Source organism: Electrophorus electricus, chromosome 14 (assembly GCF_013358815.1).
Source record: "Electrophorus electricus isolate fEleEle1 chromosome 14, fEleEle1.pri, whole genome shotgun sequence".
NCBI classification, from domain to species: domain Eukaryota; kingdom Metazoa; phylum Chordata; class Actinopteri; order Gymnotiformes; family Gymnotidae; genus Electrophorus; species Electrophorus electricus.
In genome coordinates, this window is record NC_049548.1 from 20,618,159 (window position 1) to 20,631,827 (window position 13,669).

General features: G+C 40.8%; 1 protein-coding gene across 2 annotated transcripts; it reads right to left on the reverse strand.

Annotated features, from left to right (window-relative positions):
• Positions 1-6,423: 6,423 nt before the first annotated feature.
• On the reverse strand, positions 6,424-13,205 carry fkbp10b (FKBP prolyl isomerase 10b). Of its 2 annotated transcripts, XM_027017725.2 has the most exons (10): positions 12,853-13,205; positions 12,210-12,355; positions 11,834-12,023; positions 10,870-11,015; positions 10,067-10,256; positions 9,209-9,354; positions 8,494-8,683; positions 7,579-7,721; positions 7,215-7,378; positions 6,424-7,072 (listed from the first exon to the last, which is right to left on the reverse strand). In XM_027017725.2, the coding sequence occupies exons 1-10, from the start codon at positions 13,047-13,049 to the stop codon at positions 6,878-6,880; spliced, it is 1,707 nt and encodes a 568-aa protein (XP_026873526.2). In that variant the 5' UTR covers positions 13,050-13,205; the 3' UTR covers positions 6,424-6,877. The 2 variants fall into 2 exon arrangements, with proteins under 2 accessions (XP_026873526.2, XP_026873536.1); XM_027017735.2 differs by lacking the exons at positions 12,210-12,355; positions 12,853-13,205 and having other exon boundaries at positions 10,870-11,057; positions 11,834-11,920.
• Positions 13,206-13,669: the final 464 nt, after the last annotated feature.

The following is a 13,669-nucleotide window of genomic DNA, read 5'->3' on the forward strand; positions in this document are numbered from 1 at the left end:
CTCAATCTAGCATTACTTTTCAGTGTAGATTTGAAAGCGTGATGAAAATAAAAATCAGCCTCTTGCAATCTGCTATTGCCATCTACTGGCAAAGACCAGAACTCTTTCAACATAGGGTGCTAAGGTATTTTAGAATGCTCATCTATTTGGATTGTTGTGGGGTTTTTTGTTGTTGGTGTTTTTTTTGTTTTTTTGACAGTAGCTGATTGAAGACGAACTGCAATGAAAAATATTGCCAGCTACTGTTATTGCAGTTCATCTTCAGTTATTTACAGATATTTATTTAAAAAAATATTTATTTTTTAATTTTCCGTAAAAACAGTGTAGACAGACTGGTTAGCTGCATGGCTGCACTCTCTGTGAGCCCTCTGGCAGTGGCCAGTATCTTTCACTACAGCTTCCAGGGTTTTGTCATACCACATACCAGCCACATATATTTGACAATGCCAAGGTGGTGTTTGTGATCAGCAGGCTCACAGGGAGGGCATCCCAGGCCATTGTGCTGAGGCATAGCTACTCTAACTTTGTGTCAACTCAAGGCAATGTTATGCCACATAAAGTGTGGTTGAGCCTGTGGTAGAGCCTTGTTACACCTGAGTGCTCCCTCCAGTGGCTGAATACACCTTGGAGTTCCTCACCCTGGCCACAGCCACATGCTGGAACAAAGATGCATTGGTAGATGTATTTATGGAGGGCCTGAGAGGAGAGCTGCAGGCTTAACTCACCTGCAGGGGAGAGGCGATCACCCTGGAGGAGTTGGTCGACCATGGCATCCTCTTTGACTGTCTCCTGGAGAAACACCTCTCCCTTTATCATGGCTCATCTCAACTGGCAGTGATCCCACCAGTGTTGGAATGAGGCTGAACCTGTCTGCCACAAAAGGACGACATGCATGCCGGAACCTTTGCCTCTCCTGTGGCAGTACAGATCAACCCTAACCTAGTGCAGATGCAGATCAACCCTAACCTAGTGCAGATGCAGATCAACCCTCAACCAGTACAAATTTTTTATGATCATTTTTTCCCCCCTTACTTAAATAAATTCTTCCTGGAAATTGGCAACTTCCACTAGACACTACATGCAAAGAATGACCTAAAAATGATAGTAACGTTTTTCACTTTCTACCATGGCTCCTTCTGTTCTGCTTTAGTGTGCATGTTTAGCTATTCTTTGACCGTCGTTAGACATTTACCTATGAGAAGTGTAGATTCATTGCTAGTCTGATGGAGAAGATCCCAGTGCTAGAGGTGTGCATCCAGACCTTAGAAAGTGTTAGACATATCATGGAATTAGAAGTACAAGCTCTGTATGCCTTAGACGAAGTTAACAAGTCCTCAACTCTTGCATTATAGTCCTTGTAGCGGGGCGAATGGGTGACGGCGAAAACCCAAGTGTTAGCTCTCCCTAGTAATCTTAAGGTGGTAAGCAAACATAGGTTCTCTAAGGTGAAGGCTAACGATATATGCCTTTGCCTGTCAGAGATTACTAAGAATAATATTGCAGAGGTGTGTCAATTAGCGAAGATGATGTCTGATGTTCTAGTATGCTCTGGTCCCATCCAGGTGTGGTGTGGCAAAATAACATTCAGTCAGTTATCATTGCTGAAACACTGGCTATCCAAGTGGCGCTCACAGAACAATGCAGGCTTCATAGATAATGGGTCCACATTTGAGGGCAGGCCTGCCCTTTTAGGGCATAATGGTATTCATCCTACTAGGGAAGGCGTGCTTGTACCATATGACACAGTCTTATGACAGATCTAGTTAATCTGTGACAATCCAGAGCAGAGGCCAGGCAGCAGAAAAAGAGGCTAAACCAACTCTCTGCTGATCGCTATGAGACTGCATCCAAGGTTCACCATATTGACATTGTATCTGTTCCCTGAGCTAGCTAAGCAGAGATACAGAAAACCAAGAAAAAACATGTCTTAATAACCTAATTAGTATTAAAGTAAGTGACTCACAGTATACTGTCTGCACCCTTCATCTAAAGATAACTAAATGTTAGATCCATAACATCTAAAGCAATCATGATAAATTATGTACTAAAAGATCATAAATTTAAAATACTTTGTCTAACAAACCTGGATCAAGCCAAATGAGTACATGGCTTTAAACTAAGTGTATCCTTCTTGATGCAGCTATGTGCACCGCCCTCTTCTAACTGGCTGTGGAGGCAGCACTGCAGTTATTTTATACTGAGACATTAGTCACCAGAAAACTCTTTATTTTTTGAGTCCATGGAAATTATATTAACTAGCATAAAGGATATAGCCAGTAATAAGAAAACCCGCCCAGTCTCTTCCTCTAATTGGTATCTACAGGACCCCAGGACCCTATTCAGAATTTATTAACATGCTTGCAGATTTCCTCTCTAATCTAGTCACTCTAGTAGAAAGAGCCATTATTTTTGGTGATTTCAATATTCAGTTTGACAGTCCTCAAATCCCTCTCTGCCTTTAGCTCTATATTAGAGTCAATTGGTTGCACCCAATGTATAAGGGAAGCTTGATTTATATGGTGTAGACATAGACAACATAGTCATACTACCCCAGACTGATACCATCTCGAACATCTTTTCTCTCAACCCTAATAGAAAATAAAAACAACTGCACCACTAGGAGTAAAACTGACACCAGTGCTCAGATTACAACTTCACATAGTAGAAATGGGTTCAGGAATTTCTTCAGTGAGAAATTTAAACACATTAGATAACATTCAAAGTATTAATATGACATCAGGCAGCTACTTAGAGATCAGAACAACCAAGATGAAAAAGACTCTAAAATCCTTTACACCAATCAAAAAGCCTGAATTTACATCTCTGATCTCATGCTCAAAATCCTCCACTCGCTTATTGGATTCACTGCCCTCACACTTTCTTAAGGAAATCCTACCTAAAGTAATTGATCCTTTACTAAATTTAGTAAACTCCTCCATCAAAATCATTCAAATTAGCAGTAATCAGACCATTATCAAATAATCTAACTTTGACCCATGTCAGCTGTCAAACTACAGGCCCATCTCAATCCTTCCATTTATTTCCAAGATCCTAGAAAAAGCTGTCGCTCAGCAGCTACGCTAATACATTTACAGCATTTAGCTGATGCTTTTATCTAAAGCAACTTACAATTAGGACTGAGTACAACTTGAGCAATTGAGGGTTAAGGGCCTTGCTCAGGGGCCCAACAGAGTTGGGGCCCAACTTGACAGTGTTTGATAGACTACTAGATAGACTCAAAAATGTTGTTGGGATTAGGGGAATAGCCCTTTCCTGGTTTAAATCTTATCTAGTTTGTTAGCATAAATGGAGATTTGTAGCATACAACATGGTTAGCTATGGTGTTATATATGCTACCTCTAGGTGACATTATACTGGGCTAGTTTCCACTGCTACACTGATGATACTCAGCTGCATGTCTCAGCCAAACCAGAGGACATACATCATCTTAGTATCACTGAAGAATGCGTAAAGGACGTCAGACACTGGATGTTGAGGAACTTTGTCACTTAATCCTGACAAAACAGAAGTGCTTTTATTAGGCCCACAGACAGCTAGGACCTTGCTCTGAACCTCAATGGTCTCCCAATCACACCTTCTTTAACAGTTAAAGAAGTTACACAGTCTCTTATTTTAAGCTCATTTAAATAATATTTCTAGTACTAACTTTCTTTACCTCAGGAACAATGCAAAGATTAGGAACATACTCTCCTCACATGATGCAGAAAAACTAGTCCATGCATTTATCATTTCAAGTTTGGACTACTGTAATATCTTACTATCTCGCTGTACCACTAAGTGCCTAAAACAGGATAGTTCAAAGTGCAGCAGCGAGATCTGGGGGTCCATGGATAGAGTTATGGTAAACGGAGATGTTATGATGCTGTCACTTCACCTCTGTCAAGGTACGGCCTCTCCCCCCTCAAATGTCTGTCTGTCTGTGTGTGTCTGTCTGTGTGTGTGTGTGTGTGTGTGTGTCCATATTGCCATGCCCTCTTGTGTTGTGCACCTGATCCTTGTTGTGTGTAATTGTCATGAGTGTATATAAGTCTTGTGTCATATCGTGAAAGTTGTCGGTGTTTGACCCACGTAGTGTGTTTGTGTGTGTGTTGAGTCGTGCTTGTGATTAAAACATATGTTCTGTTTAACGTGCCTCATCCTGCATCCTGCATCCACCTCCCTGAGCTGCCATGGCACACCCCTGTGGTATCCCACCATAGCTACACCCTAGAAAACTACTTTCCCCTTGCCCTTGATGGACATTCTTGTGCAGGATGGGGTTCAGACTCAGGTACACCTTCGAGATCAGACTAGGACTTCTAGAAAACCTGACTAGACATCGACATCTCTCTAGACATCTCTCTTTCACTACTTATTCTGCTCCTTATTGTTTATATTGTTACGATTGTAGTGTCCGTTGTCCGCCAGAGGACAACGAGCTCCACCTTTGAGTTTTGGTTCCTCTCAAGGTTTCTTCCTTATACTCTAGGGAGTTTTGCCTTGCCACTGTTGCCCTTGGCTTGCTCACTGGGGGCTTGGACTCTGACATTTCTAAAACTGCTTTGTGACAACGACTATTTAAAAATGCGCTATAGAAATAAATTTACTTGACGATTCTAAACCAGCCAAACACAAGGTGAACACCATTGCTCTGCTTGTGTTTTCTTATGCACTCTGGAGCAGTGGGGAACCTGATAGACTGGAAACATGCCAAGGATCTCAATGTGAAGGTGCTAGCACTGCTGTCTTTCCATGCCATGTGAGCACTTGACAAAAGCCCTGTGGAGAAATGTGGAGAACTGAGGAGAACTGCTTTATCACACACCAGACTCCCCTCTTTCACCTGCAGGCTAGCCAACTGCCACCTCTCTTTCTTAGTTATGGACTCCCCTGCACATTCTATAACAATAGGGCTTCCTTGGATGCACACTCATAATCCCCTCATCTCATGGTCTGACAACCAAATCCTTAAGTAATCCCCCTTGTGCCACGCCCATTGCCTCAGCACTGTTATCCTGCCCCTCCTGTTCACCTCAACTGAAATCGCCCTGCCAACACTAATATGCAGGTCCCAGCTCCCTTCCGTGACCTGTTGAAGGTTTTCAATCAGACCAAAGCCAGCCAGCATCACCTGCACATAATCCAGTTGATAGCACCTCTCCTCACTCGTGCAAGGGGTATATATTCAGGAGACCCTGGTATACATGAGTACATTACATGAGTAGAATACATGAGTACAAAGTGAAGCACTCCACCCCTTGTCCCTCATTCCTGCTGTTCTCAAGCAGCTTCGGGGTGCTTCCCACTACACCAGGTTAGATATATACACCGCACCTATAACCTGATTAAGGTTAAGGAAGGTGTCGAGTGTAAGGCCACGTTCAGCACAGCTTCCGGCCATTATGCGTTCCTGGTTCTCCCATATGTCTTAGCCATGGCACCTTCCATATTCCAGGTGCTCACCTTTACCTACACCTCCAACCAGGCCCATACCCACATCCCTCCCCCATAAGGACTTGTATACCACAAAGGCTGTGGGCACTGATGACTGTGTGTCCAAGATTTTACAACTTCGATGATGTATTTATGTCATACTTTTCTGAGAACCGATAAACTGATGTGTGAGCTACAGAACAATGTGTGGGAAGTGGAGTATACAATTAGACTGATAAATGTGAGCTATAGGTGATGCCACTTGTACACTAGTTACTTTTATTGTTTACTTGTAGTGTTTTATATTTATATAGCATTAGGTATTAGCCAGTTGGAGATAACATTGTGATTTTGACCAGTTTGTATAACAGATTCATTAGGATTAGCTTAAGGAGTTGGGGCCTAGCATCAGGGGATTGTGTTTTACTCACTTTATTTTACTCTGATTAAACTAGATGATACAATGTTGCAGTGCAGTAGAAATATATAAAGGCATCATGTATATTTGTATTCAGTCTGCCTGAGCAGGAGCTTCTGTTGCTATGGCTACTGCCTCATTTGAGGTGATGTGCTTTGCTGATAATATCAGGGACGCTGGTTTGGGTTGATGTTGACTTGCTAGTGCCTTTGGTGAACCAGGCTTCGTATAGTAATGCTGAGCTATGGTCAAGATTTCTATCCATCCAAATGGAGCACCACTACTTCAAGCACACAGCAGTGCTGTGAAAATCATAAACAAGTCTGCTCCAGTAGTTTTTGCTATAAGCATCTTATTGAACGTAGTCTGTGGATATGGAAGAGTTGTTCCAAGGTTGGGACATTTAATTCTAGAATTCTTGGTCGGCAGAACCATGGCTTTTGGGGCTTTCTGTTGTCTAGAGGAGTATCACCTCTGCAGATAATCCTTCAGAAATTATATCAACCGCAGAGATACTACTCACTGTAAAATTATGTCATATACATATGTGATTTTCAATATAGGTTTCAGGATGAAACAGCAGAGAAATAATTTATTCAATGGATTGCAGATTATACCAAGAGATACCAAAGTAAACTTACTTTGTGCTATACACATGCATTTAAATTTTTTTTTTTTACTGGTTTAAACAGCAAACTTTGCAGGAAAATTTCCAAAACTACAAAAAAGTAATGCCAGGTCCCCCTTTCATATATGGCATGCAAAATAACATGTTTTCTTGTTTCAAACAAAACAACAATAATAAAAAATACAGTGCAAATACACTTTGTTTTGACTTTGGTTTTTCTTAGCCAAAAAATCCTGAGTTGTGTTTGCCACTGACAGCACTTCTATCTGACTGATTTAAATTATTTTTTAAAAACTATTTCAGTCAATCAGCCTCACAATCTTGAGTCACTTTGTGTGTAGCTGAATGCATATATGACTCTTTAATTCTCTGAGAGTCTTCTTGTACATGGGAGACCCTCACAGTTCTTCGTGCCGAGCCTTTTCTTTCTCTGTGTCTTCCTCCACTTTGAGTTTTAGCTCGTCTGCAGTAATGCGGCCATCACTGTTCCTGTCCTGGTTCTTGAACATGTTACCAATGACGAGCTCAGGATCCTGGGCTGGCTTCAGTCGTCCTCTTCCTTCTGCCACCTGCTGCTTGATGAAGTCTGAGAACTGGAGAAGAAAAGAGATTGACAAGTGAATGTGAAGAAAGGACAAATCAATCATTATTCTTTCCCACAGCCTTTTGTTTAGGATAAACTTGATAGCCATAAAACTACCAGGACAAAACTGAAGTCAAATCTCCTGGACACACCTCCTCAAGGAGGACCTCGCTGTCCTGGTTCATGTCCAGAGCCTGGAAGAGCTCTGCTGGACTCTCGTCCAGCCAAACAAATAGGTAACCCTCAGGAACACCCTTCTGTATGGATATAATTTCCAGTTCGAACCGAAGCACAGCGCTGCCAGGGACGTCACCCGCTGGGGGAGGGAGAAAGATGAGGCTGGGTAAGTGGGGGTAAGTGTGGGATCAGGCTGGCCTGTGTTAATAAGAGAATAGATTATATAATTGTTTGGAAAGGGGCTGATATTTTAGAATAGATTACTTACAAAAGTCTGACCACAATCTGGCAGATATCCAGTATAAAATTAAAAACGCTGGACAATGCTGTGCCTCTCACCTCCTCTCTCTCCATGGCCCAGGTGGGGTGGAACTATGGCGGTCCTCCTCTCGCCCACGCACATACCCGCCAGGGCCTCGTCCAACCCATCAATCACCTTATCTGCCCCCAGCACCACGCTCTGGGGAGCCTCATAGTCAGCCCTGGCAGAGGCATGTGTGAATGCTTAGCCAATATAAAATGACTGAGAGAATCCCTGATCCCTGCAATACTGTCCCATGTCCATATATGCATTCCTTGTTTATTCAAATTAAGTAACACATCATGTATGTGGTATTTCTTATCATTATCTAGTCATCAATCTATAAGCAAAGCACTTTTGTAAGTCGCTCTGGATAAGATCATTTGCTAAACGCCGTAGATGTAAGTTTCAGAATCAGGCCATGAATCAGGTCACTGTACCTCATCTGGTTTGTCTTTGTACGATGTGTCTGTGGCAAAGCACATCACATTCAGAGATGATAACTCCCACCCACCCCCAACCCTCTCATCCTCTGCTTTTTCTTTCTCCAGCTTTGGTTTAAACTCTGTGATTGGACTGTGGATAATTTTCTGACGAGTCTTTGATGAATAAAATTATAAGATGAGTATGCCAGTTTATCCACTTGCTAACTTTTTTTTAGGCAAGTCTATTTATAGGATTGCAAGCATAGCTACATGGAGCCATATAATTGTAATGTTGTTTCCTAGAAGTTAGAAAACTAATAGATTAATAATTCAGTTTGTTAGTTTTCAACATTTTGCATGATCCCATGTTTCTTTGGTTGCTTCTGGTATCACAGGCAAGGTTTATGTTATCTGAGAATTACCATCTCAGTGACAGAAATATGTCAATCATAATTTGGTTGAAGCAGATTTTAAAATATTTTTAGATTTTTCAGTACAGTGAAAATGAGCTCAGTAAGTATCACTCACGATGTGAAGAGCACAGCGCCATCCAGGAGAGAGCAGTTGTACCGGTACACAATGACATCGTTAAGCTCGCTGGTTTCATTACAGTGCTCGGGTTTGAATGTGACCTCAACCTGCACAGTGTCCTTTGGGTTGTGGAAGTCAATCACATGGATGTGGAACACTAGCACAGCAGACCCAGGGATATCTTTACCTGAGAAAGGGACAAAGCAGATATACATACCCACACCCACATAAATTCATACAGAGCAGGGTTGGAGCCAGGAACATTATTCAGGTAACTACATAATGTAACTGATGCACTCACACACACACGCACACGCAAACACACACACGCAAAAACACACACCCACACACATTTTGTTGGGATACATATGAATGAAAAGCTATGACTACTGAATTCAACTCTGGCTGTAACCCTAGTGTCTGTATTGTTTCATTTAAGTAGGCTTGAATTCTTGCACATTTGCAATCAAGACATTTTGCTGACTAAATAAATGTCAAAGCCACCATATAATAGGAATACATCTCCATATTTAAAACATTTGTTTTTCAGTTAGAATTTGGAAAACTGCTGAGAAAAAATCAAATTGTTACAGAGTATGTTAATACTGAACAATGTTCCACAACATGTATGTCTGCAGCAGTCAAACTGGACTATCAGTGTTTTGGTGCTGTACCTCACACATGTTCGACTATCACTGTGTTTGTGTTGTACCTGCTCCATGCTGTCCGTATGCTAGGTGTGGTGGGATGGTGATCTTCCTCCTCTCCCCCACACACACTCCTTGAAGGCCCTGGTCCATCCCAGAGATCACATAGCCCAGGCCAATGTATGTGTTGTATGTACTGTTACGTTGATAGCTGTAAAAAATATTTTTAAAAAAAGTGAAAAACCTCCAAACTGAATTTTGTTATAACACAGTAGATACACACATAGGTGAAGTTTATATTGGGGGCATGTCCACACCACTTTTTGAAATGTTTTTAATATATATATATATTTTATATAACATCTTGCAACAGATACCTATCAAAACAGTCTGAGAATATGCCAGAATCAGAAAACATCCATGTTATTTTATCACAATGCCAATAATAAATGTTGAACAATTGATATTTCATGAAACAAATTATTTATTTAATCAAAGTAGATAGAAAACAATTTTAGTATAAATATATTTTAAACCATAGTTTACTGTCAATAGGCTTGAAAAACAGCCTTAAAACTTTACCTATAGCTGAACTCAAGTAGGTATACAAGTCCACTGTCAACTCACCAAACTGTTGAATCTCTGCCTTCATAAGTCCCAAGAGTCAAGTGATGTACAAACTTACACTTCCCAAAGTGCTTCATTTAACACATACAGGTGTAGAGATGACATCTAAGACAAACTCTAACCCTAACCCAAGCTCATGCACTATAAGTTCTAACAGTTATGGTTCTAAGGGTTACACTGATCACGCTGGTCAGTGAAGTCTAATGTAATGACACCAACCTTACATTCTGTCTTCAGCATTCTAATACCTGTGTTTAGGGTCAACTGTTTGTAATAGTGGGGCCCTGGTGACCAACCTAGTATCAAAGGTGACCCCATTGAGGAAGGTGCCGTTGTAATGGTAGCGGATATAATCTCCAATGACAGACTTCCGTGTGCAGTGTTTTGGCACTTCCTGAATTTCCACTGTGATGTCATCTTTTGGGTTGTGGAGGTCCACGAGCAGAATATCATAGAGTAATGTAGCATGAGGAGGGATAACCTTACCTGAATGAGAAGGGAGGGGCAGTAAGAGCCACATATTCTCACTAGGGTTAGAGTGTTTGTTTTCACTCCAAATCATTTGTTTAAAAAATGTTTTAAAGCAGGAAATGCTAAATTGTCCACTGCTGTTTCTGTGGGACAGAACAGCCATTGTTGTAACATACATCACACACATAACTAACCCTACATTACATACAACATCATACACATAACTAGCACTACATAACAAATTTACATATAGAATATGTAATGGATCAAAAATGAAATTCATTGCACTGAAGAGGACCACAGCCTTTAAGAGCGATTTATTTCCATACATGCTCTTCCATTAAGTGTAAACTGCAAAGTTTGTTTGTTTGTTCCAATTGCTCTTCATGTCAAATGTAGTGTCTCCCACTGACAAACACATGTATACTCAAACTTAAAAATAATCAACACTGCATCTACATGTTATTAATAGTATATCACTAATAGTGTGGTTAAGAAATTATGTAGGACAGCCATAATACGGCACTAAAAGTGAGCAAGTTAAATTCTTTAGTGTATTTACAAGGGTGTGTGTTGGACAGTGTTGATTAACAGGGTTGTTAACATGCAGCCATTGTGAGGTGTTTACCATATCCTTTCTCTCCGAAGGCCAGGAAAGGTGGGATGATGAAGCTTCGGATCTCACCCACGCACATACCCAGCAACCCTTGTTCCAGGCCGCTGACGAGCCAGCCCTCTCCGACCAGTGTGTCCTGAGTCTGAGCACGATCGTAGCTACGCAGGGCTCACACAAGTGCAAAGTCAACACACACATGCCTGTGCAATGGCACACAAACACACAAACAAACACTAGGATTTTACAAATGCCGTAAAGACCCTCTAATTGAAGTGAAATATTCGACAATGTGGATCATTTGCATTATGCTTCTATGGGTGCTTTCACATAAAGTTCTTTTAAAATGAATGAAACTCAGTTCTATTAAAGTGAATTAGGATTTTAATAGGATTTCTTTGTGGTCCTGACCCACCCAATGTTGATATTATAAAACATAGAACTGACAAACAATAAAACTGGTTTAAAAAAATGAAAGAGGAGACAAACATGGAGGGGATTAATTTTGCTGCAGAACCACACACTCCAACACACAACTAACACATCACTAACACACTCCAACATGCAGCTGTTTTCATGTTTGTTTTTAGCTGTTAAGATTGTCATTATATATGTCAAACCTTGAAATTTTCAATAAATAGAAACACCAAATGGAACGTTTTCACAATGCATTAATCAAGCAGACCATAATATGAACCACACTGAACCACTCTAAGCCACACTGAACCACTCTAAACCACACTAAAACTACACTGAGAACGTGGTCTGAGTTCTGTTTGTTTTTGGGTCTGTTTAGATTGGACTGAGTTTATTTTCCATATGCATAATAAACCATAACTCAGTACTCTGAGACCAATTGAAATGCTGAAATGACCCAAGTGTAAAAATGCCCCCTCAGGAATTACAGCAATATTTATCTTGTGCATGTAGTTTTCCAGTGTCTCTTCATTTGTAATTTAGTTTTTTAACTCTTGCTCACCTGGAGTCGAACTTGGTGCCGTCCAGGAGGCTCCCGTTAAAGTGGAAGCGCACGAAATCTGTCCGCAGGACAGAGCGTGTGCAGTTCTCAGGTGTGTTGATCACCTGTGTCTGCACTTGGTCCGCACGGTTAAAGACATCCAATAGAAGCAGGTCAAACACTAATGTTGTGTCAGGAGGAATGGTTTCAGCTGAAAAATGAGAGAGAGAAAGATCTGATAACTGTCAATCAAGACCATCGATTTTATTGTAAAGCCATAAAAAAGTCTTTCTTTATTTCTCAAACGTGCAGATTAAATGAAGCCATCTTCCAAAAGACTAAAAGACGCATGACTCAGAACGACCTGTACTAGAAAACTGAGCGTGAGATGGTTTACCTGCTCCCTGACTGCCGTAGGCCATGTGGGGGGGTACAGTAATCATCCTGCGCTCATTAATGCACATACCCATAATGCCTCTGTCCACGCCTGCAATCTGGCGGCCCTGTCCGACTATTCCAAAAAATGCAATCCCCCTGTCATAGCTATCATGGGAGGGACAAAGAGGGTGGGATGACATTGATTAAGGTTTTTACTGCTTCACAGTGCAGTTTGGATGTAAAAAGCTTTGCACCTTTAAGTACACATAACTAGTATGTTACATATTGTGTATCCCTCCCTATCCATAACCCTATTTATGTATCTTTAAAGGGTTTGATATTATGCATTCCAGGTGCCTGCGAAAACAAACTGCAGTTCTAAAAACATGATCAGTTTCACCACGTATCGCACATACACATGAACATTTCAGTGCTCTTTTGAAGTCTGCCAGCTTTTCCAAGTTTTTCTGGCAAAGAAAATCTTGACCGACATTTTAAAATGTCGCTATGCACTTACATTTTTTGCATTTAGGAAAATGCGTTACATTCTATAACACAACTTTTTACTCAGCCTTATTGTACAAACGTTAACAAATATATTGGCTGTTGATATTTAAAAAAAACAACTCTTTTTTTTCCAGAAGCATACGTCGATTTCTTACCTAGAGTCAAACTGCGTTCCATTAGTAAAAGTACCGTTGTAGTGATATCGAACAAAGTCACCGTTTTTCACTTCTCTTATGCAGCGTTTGGGAACTGAATATCGATCCACGACAATGTCTTCCACCGGCCCAGGGTTACAGTCCACGTAGGACGACAAGGAAATCATCACACTTAAAATACAACTCAGGCGGAACATCTTTACGGGGAATTAGGCTCTTGTCAGTATCGCACAAGTTATTCGCTAACTGAAAAGTAAGTCAATGTTTAGAAAGGACCTACTGTTTTCAAGTTGTCTTTAGTGAAAGAGGGGATGTGACTAAGTTTGTTATAAGCTGCTTAATTTCCTGCAGTTTTTTTTCCCCCTCGCGCCCACCCCCTTACACAGATCCGTGTAAACGTGGAAGCTCTTCAGAACGAGCACGGGGTGCGCGAGCACGATAAACGTTATTCGCCATTTCAAAGAAATGCTCACAAGTGATTTTTACAATTAGCCTTTCGAGCACTAGGCTAATGAAGGTACATTTTAAAAGTACCTTTTGGTGGAGTTTAAGATGTGTCAGAACATCGAGAGATATTAATTAGGGCAAGTTTGTAACTGGATTTTTATGGAAGTGTGATTAAAAGTGGATCGCCAAAGCTCGGTGTTTCACTGAATAAGACAAATGAGAAAGAATGAATAAAAAGGGCAAGTCATAACAGTACGTAATTTAAAAATAATGTACAAATATCATTTTATATTTCAACTGCAAACTATTGGTAATTGAGTGATGGAACAAAGACCATTCTGACATTGCTTCACCAGTTAAATGTTGGTGC